Genomic DNA, 15,014 nt, shown 5'->3' with positions numbered 1-15,014 from the left:
AAGGAACCTAGAGCAAATTTAGATTAGTAACATAGGTAGAACTGACTGCTTGAACTTAGTTCCTGCCATGAGTAGATGCAGACATGCTTTCCACTTCTGCTGGGATTTTCATTGGCCTTGATGTAATAGGACATTTAGAGTTTCCATTTACTAGGGAAATTTGGAGAGCATAGGAAATTGGCTCAGCCTGGTTACATGGGCCCTTGGTTGAGACTCTTTTTTGGCTTTTGCTTACTAGCATTTTTGACCTGACGTGTTTGTTTCTTTGCTTTTGTAGATTCTCTCCAGAGGCTGCCTCCAGGCGAGGGCTGAGTACAGCAGAGATGAATGCAGTAGAAGCTATTCACAGGGCAGTAGAATTTAATCCACATGTGCCAAAAGTGAGTATGTAAAAATCCTTGTCATAGATTTTTTTAATGTTGCTGGAGACATAACTTTTGGGTTTAGAATGGTAGATTAGCAAGTGCTGGTTGTTATGAAGTGAACCAGATGCAGGGTGGGGGTTAGAATGAAGAAGCTAATGCTTAAATTCTACTGTCTCCATGATTTTCTCATTAGTCACCTCAGGAAATAGATCTGTTACCACATAATAGGTCTTGAAATTACAGATATTGGCTGATGTCTTGTCAATTTATCAATAAAATACAAGGCAATAACAAAGTTCATCAATACCACACTGATGGAGAGAGATAAAGGTTATTCTTAAGTATTATGCACAATGACAATAATAGAAAAGAACTTCAAGCTTAAAATAATATATTGTCTGTATTTTATTCTTCCACATATGGTTAATATTTTCAGCATGCTATAAAAGGGATTTATGTGCATAGTTCCTGTTATGCTTCATATAAATTGTTTTAGTAACTCTTTATGAAATACGCTGTCATTAAATTCCATAGTATTCAGGGTTCATGAATGAAAAATCATAGAGAGTAAAAAGTTCAATGTGGAAAACAATTTATTTTATAATTCCCTAATTCCCTCTCTAATTATCCCTTACAGCAGTCAGAGTGCTGGCTTCTGACTGCTAATGGCTAATGTATCTTTATTTTCCTTACCTGATAGCCCCATACTACACAGTGTGGATGCATTCTAAGCAGTGGCGGATATAGGGGTGATGCTTTTAGAACAGGAAATGAGTTCTAGCACATCTCCTGTTTTGAAGGCCCTCTGTATTCCCCTCTTCGATCAATGGGCCCAGTATTGCTACCTGGAAATGGGTTGTGATTTTGCCATAACCTTCATTTGGGAGCAAGAGCTCAACCAGTGCACTGACTGCTGGTTATATTTGAGCACCTAATCCTCACAAGCATTTTTTCTCATTGTCCATAAGGAGATAAGTATTGTGTGAGATTATCCACCACAGGAAGGTTCTTCCCAATACTTCTCAAGGATTAGGCATTTTTCCCTGTAAAGTTGCTTGGCCCTCTGACCAATCACAGAGTTCTATTACACCTTCATGTTAACAACCAGAAAGCATATGCTTCTGGCTAGTCATTCCGTCTCTTGCTAATTAGGTTAATAACTGTAATTTGAGGAGATGACACTATTCCATATTTACTTGACTATAAGATGACCCCAGCCCCAATAATTATATTCTATATATGGAAAATTTATACATTTGATAATTTTTCAGGTGTAGAATCTACTTATTGGAGATTTGTCTTTTATTTGTCATCTTGGGGGTCAGATAGCCCCTTTGACCTCTGACCCCCCACCTGTTTTTCCACCTGAAGTCCCTTCCCCCTTCTTACTGTCAGACCCTGCTCTCCCTAAGCACATGGAAATGAGGATCAAATTTGAAAAAATGAACTTGGAAAAAAAACATAGCTGTAGTAATTTGCATATAGTACCCATAGGCTTAGCTCACCCAGAAATTATGCATTTTACCTTTTTCGAAACTGCTGCAAGTTTTAGCACAGGTACTCCAGAAACACATTTTTAAGTAGCACTTTAGCACCTACTTAGAGAGAATACAAACTTTAAAAAAAAAAAAAATTCTGTATTCCAGGCCAAATTAGCCAAAACAAATTCCAAATCCGAGAGTCAGTCCAGAACCATAAGTGGCCCTACTACCAGCAAACATCCTCCACCCCCATCTGGGGTCTCAGGTGTTTCCAAAACCTTTGGCAGGCATCCTACTTGCAGGCGCAAGCCCGGAGGCTTGGGGTTCGGATGCCCCCGAGTTTTGCTTGCCCTCAGCCATAAGGCTTCAGGGACAAGCCAGGGAGGAGTCTCCCATTTCCATAAAGTAGGCTTAAAGCCAAGACCTTCCCACTCCAGCAGCTAAGTGGGAGGTTTACTATACATTACCTTGGCAGGTACTATCCCCATGCCAGGAGAGTGGTCTTCCCTGGGAGTGACTAGGAAGGCCACCTTCATGGTCACAGTGTTTCCCTTGCTAGGCAAGCACAGACCGTTTGATCTGAGCCCACAAGAGGCCAAGAAGAATACAAACTATGTAGGATATTAGTTCAAAGCCAAAAGTTTCAAGATTTACCACATAGTTCATTGGGCTGGGCCCTAGCAGAGGCAACAGCATTTCAAGCCATGACACAATAGCTGAGCTATGGGGATGCCCCCATAGCTCAGCACAGTTCGGCATGTGTGTGCATGGCAGATACCCCCCCACAAAGGATCCATGTGCTAATTAGACCCTCACTCATGCCTGGAACCAAGCGTTCTTGTCATGAGTTCTGGGATCCTCCAAAAATGTATATGCAGATGAGGCATAGGGCAGCCTGGTCTGGCTTCAACTCATGGACAGCAGGGCCACACTAATCAATCATATGTGACTGGCTGAGAGAGGAGATCACAGAGGGCTTCTGGGTGAACTGGGGCCCATTTTGACTGGGGGATTGGGGCCCCATTTGGTGATGCTTGCCAAACCCTTAAGGGTGGTGAAGAAACAGAAATAATTGGAAACAGGAAAGAAAGGTGCAGCTCAGCTTTGGGAGTGAAGGGGAAGTCAAAATGTGGTGACTGGCTGGCTTGGAAAAGATCACGAGTCAGTGTGTCCAGGCTCCTGCTATTACAGCCATACTAAATAATCACCGCAATTCTCATTTTGTCCTTAGGCTTTCTCATTTCCAAGATGTGGCTTTCTTTGCATTATCTGTTCCATTTTCTGCCCACTTTAGGCTCCCTACTTGCCCCTAACTTGCTTTGTGAGATGGTTATTCATCCAGTTAGGTATGCAGCTCTTTCCTGCAAGACTTTCCCCCTATCTTTGCATAAAAATTCTGAAATGTTTTGCAACTTTGACTTAAAGAAATTCAACATTTATGTTCCAGAGCTCTTCAGACCAGTTTTATCCCCCTATTGAATCCCTACAATGTTTCAAAATTTGTCCTTTAAGTAAGACATTTTAATTACAGGCATTGATTATTAGGGTTCTAATTTAATGACAGGAAATAACAGAAGCATTATTTACTCAAATTCTGATATTAAGACTACAGTGTAGCATAATATAACCTAACATGCAGCATCACTATCCATACACAAATCATACTGCATTGGCTGTTGTTAGCTTTAATACATTTCCATAAAAACTATGGATGTTACATCTTAATTTCTGACTTGATTCTAAATTAGAGAGAATTACATTTCTTCATAATGGAATTCAGATAACAGAGTTTCTGAGCAAGATGCATAAGCAAGCAAGGAATGCTACAAACTAGTGTGTTGCAGGTGGACACTCAGCTTCTTGAGGATTTCAGTCTTGAGCTGTAATGAATATCTCCTTGTTTGGAATGACAAAAACAAAATGTATGGATGACCCAAAAGCTGAACAATTGTTTAAACAGTGCACGTCTACATGTGCTGCTATGGCACCATTGTTACTGTGCCATCATTTAGTACTTCCTTTTGGAAATACTAAAAGACAGTGCAGTAACATCTGGTACTGCACCATGCATGGTTATTTTAAGGCACTATGTCACCATAGCGATGCACTATAACAGGGGAGCACGTCACTATGGTGACGTAGCTGAGGCATCACAGGTTTTGCCTGCAGACGCTAGGTTGCTGTAGTGTGTTGCTATGGTGACATAGCATCACATGTAAATGTGGCCAGTGTTTGCAAAGTTCCCAGTAGCAAGGAATAGGCAGAAACAACAGTATTGAGGAGTAAAAGCTTAAAAGGTCTCATTTTTATTTCTGTTCCTCCTCAGAAAAGAAGTTTCACCATTTCTAGTCCTTTTCCAGCTCAGATAATCGTATCCTACAATCCTCAGATACGGGAGCTATCGTAGAATTTTTTCTGCATTTCAGAGTTAAAGGCACTTACCTAGAATTTCTTTCTACTTCACATATAGAACTTCTCTAATGTGATTGAGAAAAAGACTCTCCAGCAAACAAAAATAAAGGAACAGAGTGAAAACATGGTGAGAAGTGTTGTTGAGCTAGGCATGGAGGAAAGTGGATGTTTAGACGGTGTCTGTCCGAGGTTGATTTCTGACAGTCCTTGAATTCCCACAGCACTCCAAATGGCTTGTGTTTTTTTCCTTTCTCCTGAGAAATAGGGTGGCTCTAAACACTATTCCAATTGCAGCATTGCTTTTCTTGTGCAATGAAGACATCATGCCACGTGGACAGCTACACATGCGTAGGGCAGGCTGTCAGGAGAGGAAAAGGAATAACAAACAGCTTGCACTGCTGCTGACCAGCTGGGGGCCCTCTCACTAGTTAACAGAAGACTGAAAAAATTAGATGCCTCTACTAAGGAGTCATCCCCCAGAACTTCCAGGATTTCCCTGGGAAGCAAGCTGAGGGAGGAAGGGAAATCCTCCCCTAGGTCCCACCATCCCTGCTTGGAGCCAGGGACACACTGCCCAGCTCGAGCAGAGCCCAGGTCTCCCAAGCAGCAGCAAAGGGGGCAGAGGGACTTCCTTCCCAGCACAAGTTCAAGAACTCAGTGATACTGCACCCGGCCACAGCTCAGCCTGGTCTGCCAGGCATCAGCAAGCACGGGGTGGGGGATAGTAAAAGGTACACCCCATAGTTGCTGTTGCCTCTGGAGGCAAAAAGGTTGGCCTCCACAGGCCTAAGGCAGTTCTTGTTTCTTGTGAAAATAAAAAAAAGTTAGGGACTTGTTACACATTAATTTTAGGGAGCTCCTGGAACTCTTGACTCCTGGATTGTCCACACAGATACTCCAGCATGGCAAGGGTGTCCCTGCTCATCTGCTCTGTGCTCACATAGGGGGAGGAGTGGTGGGCTGTATTTCTCCTCCTGGATGCTGCTGTATAGGGAGAATGAACGTAGGGATCAGAACTATGCCAGGGCAGGGGTTTCCTCTTTGTTCTTTTCAGATAAGTTTACAATGGAGATGGAGCATTGCACCCTGGGATACTGGAGGACCAACAGATTGCTATCACTTAATGTATTCCTTGCTACATATGGAAATTAAATCTGGATAACAACTAGCTATAAAGTTTGTACACATTTTCCAGGTTTGACTTTATATCTGGTTGCAGCTTTTTATTGTGTGATAGGTATTTTGTACATGTAGCTGGTCTTGGTTAATTGCACAATAACTGTAATGTGTAGAGTGGGCTACAGGATTCAAGTACAGTCAAGGCTGGCCTTCTAAATTCCCTACATTATGGGAGCTCTATAATGATCTTTTGGAGGCCAGCCAGCTATGCCTCTTGTGCTTCTTAAACCTTCCTTTTGCTTTTGAACATAATTGAGAGACTCAGAACCCTTAACATAAAACAATTGATGTCACCAGTGCATATGCATCACTTTCATAAGCACTATCAAGTCAAAGGTTCTCCTGATTCTAAGTTCACTGATTTAGCCATACCAATTTCAGTGGCCATCAACCTGCGAAGGCATGATGTGGTTAACATCACTTCTTTTTACTCTCAGGCCCAAATGACCAGGTACCCATTTACACCTGGGTCATGAATCTTAGCAAAGCCTGAACTCATGCCTCTAGAGCCTTAATGTGGAAGTCCTTAACTTCTCTGCTGCCACAGCCCAATAAGCACCAATTTCAGCTACCCTATTCAGAAGTTCTTTTAAATAGTTTCTATACTGTGAAAGATAACTAATAAGAGGCAGATATAGAGTGTTTATAGATGTGCTAAATGCCTGCTTCATTGTGCTGTAATTACAGCGCATTGGATCAGATTCGATTAATCAGTACTCATGTGTGCTAATTAGCACACTCCAGCAGCCTTGATGTCTCATGTTTTCAGCATTCGCTCACTTCAAAAGTTACCTCAATGCAAAATGGTGGCAGGGGCATTTTAACTAAAGCTGAAGCACAGGGTGTTGAATACATGAGATGCTGCAGGTGCTTTAATTAAAATGGCTCCCAAGAGCTGCTCTAATTAAAGCACCTCCCCTCCCCCCCCCGAAGCACATGTAAAGATGCCCATAGTGACTCTTAACTTTGAGATTCATTCCCAGTAAGTAAACCTGTTCATTGTCCCTTGCAAGTAGAATTGAACAAAAGATAACTGATTTTCCTTGGTTCTAGTAAGCTTTGGCTGGCCCAGAACTTTTTGTCAGGTGCCAGTTTTGGCAGTCAGGACCTTGTCTGATTTCCAGTCCAGTTTAGGTGACTCAGCAAAACCAGAATTTTTTTATTATTTTGAAAGGAGTTATATTTTTTTAAAGCCTCATTGATGAAAAAGACACAAAGGTTCTGACCTTGGTGACTACCATGGTGTGCAATGCATTTCATTGAAGGTTAGTGACTACATATCATCCTAGTTTCTAGTAAAGAGCTAGCAGTGCCTAGACATTTTTCAGAGGCTTTTTGTGGCTGAAGCATTGTGCACTGTTACAGGACTACCATGTAGATCAGCCCTCCTTGCCACTGGGGCCATCTTTTCTTTGTTGTGACATGTGAGTGATAAATTTGCTTTCTGCTTAGACTAATCCAGGGAACCCTCAGGTTCATGTTTTCTTTCACTGGATATGTCAACATTGCAGTCAAAGATATGGCAGTATTTCATATATACGGTACATCCCTGATTTGGCTTTAAGCTAACAGCATAGGTGCAGCAGCTTAATGCTCAGTGAAGGTTGCAAAACCTACCTTGACAGTTACAGTAATTGGTATCTGAGCTAGCTGATTTAGAGCTAGCTGATAGGGGTGTGCAAAAAAGGCCCTATTCAATTCGGATTCAGATTTGACCCAAATCGGGGACAGTGATTCAATTTGTTGATTCAGATCACTGTCCCTGATTCAATTTAGCCAAATCTGAATCTGAACATTCGATGCTGATTCAGAGAATCAGTGATTTGGCCATACACACAGCTTTAAATGTTTTTTCTACATACCTCGAGGTACCAGGCGCAGCTCGTGAATGCTGCGATGCTGGGGCAGATGGAGCATCTCAGTGTCTCCATCCGCCACCCCCTCCACCCCCCACTTGGAAGTACTTCCGGCAGCAAATCTGGAAGTGAACCGGAAGTACTTCCAATCCACTTCTGGGTCTGCTGGAGAGCACGCCGGGGGGGGAGCGCCCTGCACCCCCCCCGCTTGGCAATCAGCTGCAGGGGGACCCCGGGTGCCCTCCCAGACCCCAGAGGCACCAGTTGCCAAGCCAGGGGAGGCGCAGGGGGCACCCCCCGCGCAGTCCCCGGTGGACCCAGAATTGGACCGGAAGTGCTTCTGGTCCACTTCCGGGTCTGCTACTGAGCACACTGGGGAGCCCCCTGCACTTCTGTGGGACACTTCATGGACCCCAGCATCACAGCATTCGTGAGCCCCTGCTACCTAGAGGTATATTGAAAAAGCATTTAAAGCTGTGGCTATGTCTGAATCGCCAAATCTTTCCGAATCTCTCCAAATCAATTTGGAGGGTTCTGATTCAATTTGGAGAGATTAAAGGGTCCTCTGATTCAATTCAGATTCAGAGATTCGGCCACCGAATTAGGCCGAATCTCTGCTGAATCGAATCAGAGACCAAAGCTTCACACAGCCCTACTAGCTCGTAATCATAGAAAAGTAGGAAGGGGACCTGGAAGGGACCTCTGGGAGGGATCTCAGGAGGTCATCTAATCTGATCACCTGTTCAAAACAGGGTCATCCCTAACTAAACCATCTCATCCAAGTGTCTGTGTATCCTGTTCTTGAAATTTCCAAGACTGGAGAGTCTAGTCTATTTGAATGCTTAGCTACCCTCATAGTCAGCAAGTTCTTTCTAATATCCAATCTAAATTTCTTCTTTTGAAATTTGAGATCATTGCTCTTAGTCCTGTCCCCTACAGTCACAGGGAATAATCTATCTCCATCCTCTTTATAAACACTTTTAGGTATTTGAAAACTTATCAAATCCCCCTTCAGTCTTCTCTTCACCAAACTAAATAGTCCTAGTTATTTCAGCTTGCCCTTGGAAGTCATGTGTCATAGGCTTCTAATTAATTTTGTAGCCCTCTGCTTTCTCTTCTTAATCTGCCCACATCTTTCCTGAAGTTCAGGGCGCAAAACTAGATACATTACTCCAGGTGAGGCCTCACAAGAACAGAAAAGAAAAGAAGGATTATTTCCTTTGATTTGCAAGTGACAGTTATGTTAATACAACCCATTATGCTGTTGACTTTTTTGGTAACAAGAGCACACTTTTGGCTCATACTCAGTTTACGGTCCACTGTAATCCCCAGCTCTTTCTCTGAAGTACAGTCTGTACTGGTACACATACTTCTTCTTGTTGAATTTAATCCAATTGATTACAGACCATTTCTTCAATTTATCCAGGTCATTTTAGATTAGGGGCAGACAAAATGTGGCCGGGGGGCTGGATGCGGCCCGCCAGGCCATTCTGTCTGGCTTGTGGGGCCCCTAAAAAATTTAGAAAATTCATATTAATCTGCCCTGGGCTGCCTGTCATGCAGCCCTCAATGGCTTGCCAAAACTCAGTAAGCAGCCCTCCACCCAAAATAATTGCCTGCCCCTGTATTTAGAGTCTAGCCCACCCCTCTAGAGTGTTCAATTCAGAATGCCTCTCTGCTCAGGATCAAACCAATTGCCAAATTTGGGGTCAGGAAGGAGTTTTACCCCATGATCAGATGGGTTTGGACTGGGGGGTCTGTACCACTGCTTTATATGTGGCAGGTTAGGATGTGTTGCCTTGTAGTTCTGTGACAGGGTTGACTGTGTAGTAGTTATACCAGTAGTTAGACAGGGATTTGTATGGGATAGGTTGGATAGGGATGATCCTGCCTTTCGCAGGGGATTGGACTAGATGATCTAAGGAGATCCATTCTAGCCCCCTTGTTTATTATTCTGTACCCCACAAAAGAGAGGAGGTTCAAAGGATTTATGCTTCAGAAGGTTCTTCAGCAAACACAGTTCTTCCTGGCATGGGAAAGCTATGTGTCATTCCAGTCTGAAAAGAAAGGCTCAGTAGTGTAAGCCAGAGGTGGCCAACCCATGGCACAGTCAGCCTCTATGTGGCAGGTGGCAGACTGGGGAGGAGACAGGCAGCACAGTAGCAGATTAGGCAAGGAGCAAAAAGCAGAGCATTAAATCAAGCAATGAGCACAGGGCAGGAAACAGAAAGCAGAGAAACTGTTTATCTAGGAAACAGGGCAGGAAAAAGAAAGCAGAGCAGCAGAATGGGCAGGGGAAAGGGATTGAAAAATTACTTGTACAGGGTGTGGGGCTAATTTGCGGCATGCCTGCCAAAAAGTTTGGCCTCCACAGGCCTAAGGCATTTCTTGTTTCTTGTTAAAATAAAAAAAAGTTAGGGACTTGTTACACATTAATTTTAGGGAGTTCCTGGAACTCTTAACTTCTGGATTGTCCACACAGTAACACCTAGTTTTAAGCACACTTTAGGCCATTTAAAGTTATGCCAACGCAGGGTAGGCTTATTTCTCATATATGTTATCCAGCTCATGTTCCATTAACGTGTGGCCACTCCTCACAGATGAGCTGCCCAAGTTGCAGTCCTCCAGGACCCCAGGATGTGATGTCCCCTCCCCCACACTTCTGTTCTGTGTGGACACACTTTCCACCCTCTGAACTCTACTGCCTTGGGGGAGGTCTGGCACCAAGCCAACTCCCCCTCCTGTCCCCTGGTGCGTGAACTTCCCACCCCCAGGGGTGTGTAAGCCTGTGCCAACAGCCTGCAGAGCATGTGCCGGCTAGCCAGGTCACAGGGCACAGATGAGTTCAGGAATGGGATCTAGGAGTGGTAGGAGAGAACAAGGTAGGTAGGGAGCCTGACTGGGTCCCCATGTTCTGGGGCTTCCTTCTGGGGGTAGAGGCAGTAGCTCCCCCAAAATTGCCTTCCCTCACTGTTCCCACCTCCCAGCTACCCCAGGAAGTATGGCCAGCACCTCCCACACCCCAATCCCAGATTCTTAAAACATGAAACCATCTTTAATATACTTTCTTTTTTATTTCTTTTTAAATTCTTTATTTTTATTTTACTATTATGTATTTTATCATTCCATGGCTGACTTCCTTCATTTCACCACCCTTCCCTCACCCCTATTTCCTTTCCACATCCCATTTCATTACTTACCCCCATCCCATTAACTCTCTGCCTTCCCAATTCATGTTCCCACCCCCCCTCCAACCTGTCAGTCAGGGATAGAAGCCTGCCCTCACTCACCAGCCCTGTAGTGGTCATTCACAGCTGTAGCTCCTGGTCTAGCCTCTGCTTACCAGCCCTCTAGTAGCAAGTCATAGCAGTACAGGTGGGACACAGTTAGAGAAAGTTTTTAGTTTTAAAGTATGACTACTCCAAATTCGAGCTAGCATTAACAAGGATCAACATTTGAGCATCTCACAGAATGACATGTAACAAGGCCCTTATTCTGAAACCCGCCTCTGCCTCACTGAATCCAGCTGCAGTGATTACTTTTAGCCTTTGAAATAATATAAAAAAGAGTGGATGCTGATACTGTCTAACACAGGGGTGGCCAACCTGTGGCTGTGGAGTCCCATGTGGCTCTTCAGAAGCTAATATGTGTCTCCTTGAATCTTTGCACAAGCACACAGTGACCAGCTTCTGTAGCTCTTATGTCACATTGTGTGCTTGTGTTCAAGGAGACACATATTAACTTCTGAAGAGCCACAGGTTGGCCGCCCCTGGTCTAGCATATTGCTTGTGTGCAACTTCTGTTTCCCTCTAGTGAATTTGTGTCTCTGCTATTTTTCTTATGTAGCGTCTTAATTGACTCTTCATCTGCATCTGGAGCTGCTCTTGGATCCAGCAGTGTCTGGCTGTTGACAGGCTCTGGTCCTTCTTATATAATTAAGGCCTTGCAAAACTACTGAATTAAACAAATTAAAAATAAATAATATAATAGAGAGTTGTTCTGTAGTAGGGAATATATGAAAGGGTACAGCTTCTTAATCCCATATAACCAGGTGGGGTTAATTTTTCCCACTAGAATTTGCCAGTTCATCAGAATCTAACCTTCTCACAAGACTCAACAAAAATCAACCAGACATCAAGAAGGTTGCTGATCAGGCCCTCCAATTAGGCAGGTTTTCTTTGGTAGCCTGTCTGCCTTCGTCCCAGTCCGCTTTTCTGCCTGGCTCTGCTGCAGCCTGTGTGGTAGACTGACAGGGAACTAAGATCCCTGGCAATCCCAAATCTCTGATTCCTAGAGGCTTTCATACTTCACATGGAAATCACACTGACTGGTGCTTCTGTGCACAAAAAAGTAAAATCAGCCATGTGCAGGGGCCCTAAACGAGGCATATTTTGAGGCTTTAATAAGAACCCTATTGCACATTACACTTAGGATGTGTTAACTTCACTTAAAATGCAAGCATCCACACATTCAAGCACCAAAAACATGTAATAAGTGCAATCATATCATAACAAAGTTATGACTTTTTGGGGAAGAAGTATTTCCAGAATGGATTAAGTAATACATGTTGAGTTATCATCCAACTGCTTCATGGAGATAGCTGTTACTCCCGTTGGTTGTTGGTCCCAGCCCTGGCACTGCACTCGAGTCTTGAACCTAGCCTAGAGAATATCTGTGTATGCGACAGACTTCATCCACTGCAAACTCATCTTTCACTTTCTTCAGTTCTCTTGGCTACATCAAAAACAGTATTACTTCTTTAGCTTTGAATTGCCCCCTCTTCTCCACATTTGCCTGTTCTTCACCTTTGAGTGTCTCTTCTGTCTTTTTTCTGTTTTCTAGCCTTTTTCAAACTTCCTCAAACATAATATTGTCAAGATCAATATTGACTTCCCTGTAGTACCCACACCTTTCCCCTCTGACCACTCATTCTTTCTTCAGTGACCCCATTGCTGACTGAAGTCATATTTCTTACCTCTCCACAGCCTACAAACAACCTGCAGCCAAGGCTGGGGTTTTGTCTTGGGTGTGTCAGTGCTTCTACTGGGACTTAAAGCTTCAGGTTTCTGGCTAGAGAGTCTTGCCCTCCCTGCCCCACCTCGGGGTCAGACTGAACTCCATATTTTGGGTCAGGAAGGAATTGTATCCCTGGTCAGATTGGTACGGACTGGTAGGTTTTGCCTTCTTCCACACACATTAACAACCTTTTAAGAGGCAGGACATTGACTGCCATGGTTCCCCTGCTTTACCTGTGGCAGGTTTAGGGTGTTATATTTGTGTTGTGTTGTGTTGTGTTGTGTTAGAGTAGTTCTATGAAAAATTTAGATTGTGGATTTGTATAGGGTGGTCTGGATAGGGTTGATTTTGGCTCAGGCACTAAATGACCTCTAAAGGTCCCTTCTAGCCCTACTTATTTATGATTAAAGGTCTACCTAAATCTCAAGGGGATTTACCATTTTTTACGGGTTGATTGTAGAATAAAGTTCTAATTCCACAGTCATTTTGCAGCAGTCCTGCCCCTCGGCACTGATTGGCAGAGAGGCCCCAAGTGGGAGGAGGAGTGAGGGGATGGCTTCCATATTGACTGCTAGTTGCCCTTGGTGTGGCCCCACCCCTTGGTGCTGATTGGCGGAGAGACCCTAGCAGAGGGACAAGGATGCAGCTACCATCTTATCTGCTGTCTTTGTGCCGCCCTGCCAGCCGGCACTTTCCCCTCCCAGCACCAAGGACCTCTGGCTTCCACTGGGGAGACAGCATTTTATTTTTATTTAGTATTTGTGGTGATTTTGTGGACAATCCTGGATTTTACGGTTTCTGTGAAATCTGTGAAACTGGAAATTAAATAGGTCCCAATCTATGATTCTGTTACAACCCTAACATTGAAAAATTATGTACAGTAGGACTCTGATTATTCAGAACATCAATTAACCCTGACCTTCCCTCTTACTCTGACTGAGAGTGTCGGGTTCCCTGATGGCCTACCCAATAGCAAGCTGTTAGGGAGCCCCACGTACACTGTGCTGCCACAGCCGTTTGAACAGCCCTGGGACTCTTCACTATCCAGTAAGATAGAAACACTCATTATTTTGGATAATCAACATTCTACTGTGTTCAGAAACCACGCTAGTTAAATCAGAGAGACATCAGTAGTCCTTGCATCAGAGTAATCTCTCCATATTTCTTTACTAGTGTCCCATATTATTAGTACAAGAAATATAAGTGGTCAAAATATTCATTTTTTGTTTCATTTGGTCAAAAATAGGGAAAAATGTTTGCAGAATTTTTTCGTGATTCCCCCCCACACTCCTACCAACCCTCTATGTGCTGCTGGTGCTCTAATGGTGGTAGGGAACTAGGTAAGCAGAAAATCAAAGTGTAAATGATCTGTTTACACACACTGACTCATTCTTGCATGCCCTCAAATCTAATTTCTGCCCTGTCCCTATTTCTGAAGATATAGTCACCAGGTGTTCCAACCATCTCTTCCTGCCTATACCTGAGGGCCTTTACTGTGTCCTTTGCTGCTGTCATTAGTGTTTAGTGTTGCTCTTTAATGTCTTACCATTCTTAGACTTTTACAGTCATATCTTCTTGTGTTTCCTGTCTTGCTTATACTGCTCATCCAAGGTCATCTTTGGCAGCTCCTTTTTCTGTGGGTGTTCTTTTTGTTTATTAATCCATCCCTCTCTTTTCCCTGGATTTTATCTCAGGGTAATACCCTCTGCTCATACAGTTTTCCATTGATCTGCATTTGATGATCAGAAATCTTCCTCTTGGTACCTGTTCTACCCTGCTCTGTCCTGCCCTATACATCTGCCTCTCTTACATATGTATTGGAGAACCCAGCCTCCACTGCTTGCACCCAGAGAGGGCATGGGGGGGTTGTGCCCCTGGATCTGCGTGGAATGGGGCGGGCGAGCTGGAGTCGGGGCTATGCTGGGCTCTACTTGGTGGGAGCTGGGCTCAGGGAGGGTGCTACAGAGGAGGTGCAGCCACCCCAAATTTTGCCATAGCCCTGCTCCCAGCACTGGCACCCACCTAGCACAGCCCTGGCTCTTCCCGGTGTGTGGGTGGAGGCAGGGCATTGAGCCGAGGCTGTGCCAGGCAGGTGATGGTGCTGGGAGCGGGCCTACGGTGAAATGTGGAGACATATTTCTCCATAGCCCCTGCCCCGAGCCCAGCCCCCACCAAGAAGATCCTGGCACAGCCCTGGCTCCAGCCTGCAGCTGCAGTCTACTTGCTCACCCCACGCAGATCTGGGGGCACAAGCCCCCCCCGGGCCCTGCTGGGGTGCAAGCAGCGGTGGGAGCTGCCCCCCACCATGAGCTGCAGCTCAGTCCCATACCCTGCCCTGCCCCAGCTGAGCAGTGCCTGCCCCTGCTCCCACCCCCTCCCTCGCTGCAGAGGCCTTGACCTGCCCCCCCCACCCCTTCCCTTCCCTTCCCTTCCCTTCCCTTCCCTTCCACCACAATGGACTTACCAGCTGCACGCAGCTCTTCAAGCTGCCAGGCTCTGCTCCTCACTGCCTGCGTGCTACACTGTGGCTGTATATATGCACAAGCATTTATCAGCCAAATGATCGGCCACATCAGGCCAATTTCTGATACAGCCAGTTTTCTTTATATCAGTACCAATCCGATATCTGACCAATGTATCGGTTCACTAGAGAAAAGCATGGGTCAGAGTTACAGCTAGTCAGAAATTTTTTGTTAAAGCAATTT

General features: G+C 44.6%; 1 protein-coding gene across 9 annotated transcripts in view; it reads left to right on the top strand.

The window, feature by feature from the left end:
- The window catches only part of ST7 (suppression of tumorigenicity 7), a 216,341-nt gene that overhangs the window by 179,897 nt on the left and 21,430 nt on the right, over positions 1-15,014 (top strand). For all 9 annotated transcript variants that reach the window (XM_059725946.1, XM_019492154.2, XM_019492151.2 and 6 more), the window contains one exon: positions 278-380. In XM_059725946.1, the coding sequence (XP_059581929.1) occupies positions 278-380 (103 nt within the window). The remainder of the gene's footprint in view (positions 1-277; positions 381-15,014) is intronic.

The sequence above is a fragment of the Alligator mississippiensis genome, chromosome 4 (genome assembly GCF_030867095.1).
Source record: "Alligator mississippiensis isolate rAllMis1 chromosome 4, rAllMis1, whole genome shotgun sequence".
NCBI classification, from domain to species: domain Eukaryota; kingdom Metazoa; phylum Chordata; order Crocodylia; family Alligatoridae; genus Alligator; species Alligator mississippiensis.
Note: the sequence above shows the minus strand (reverse complement) of the source record. Positions and strands in the feature narration are given on the sequence as shown.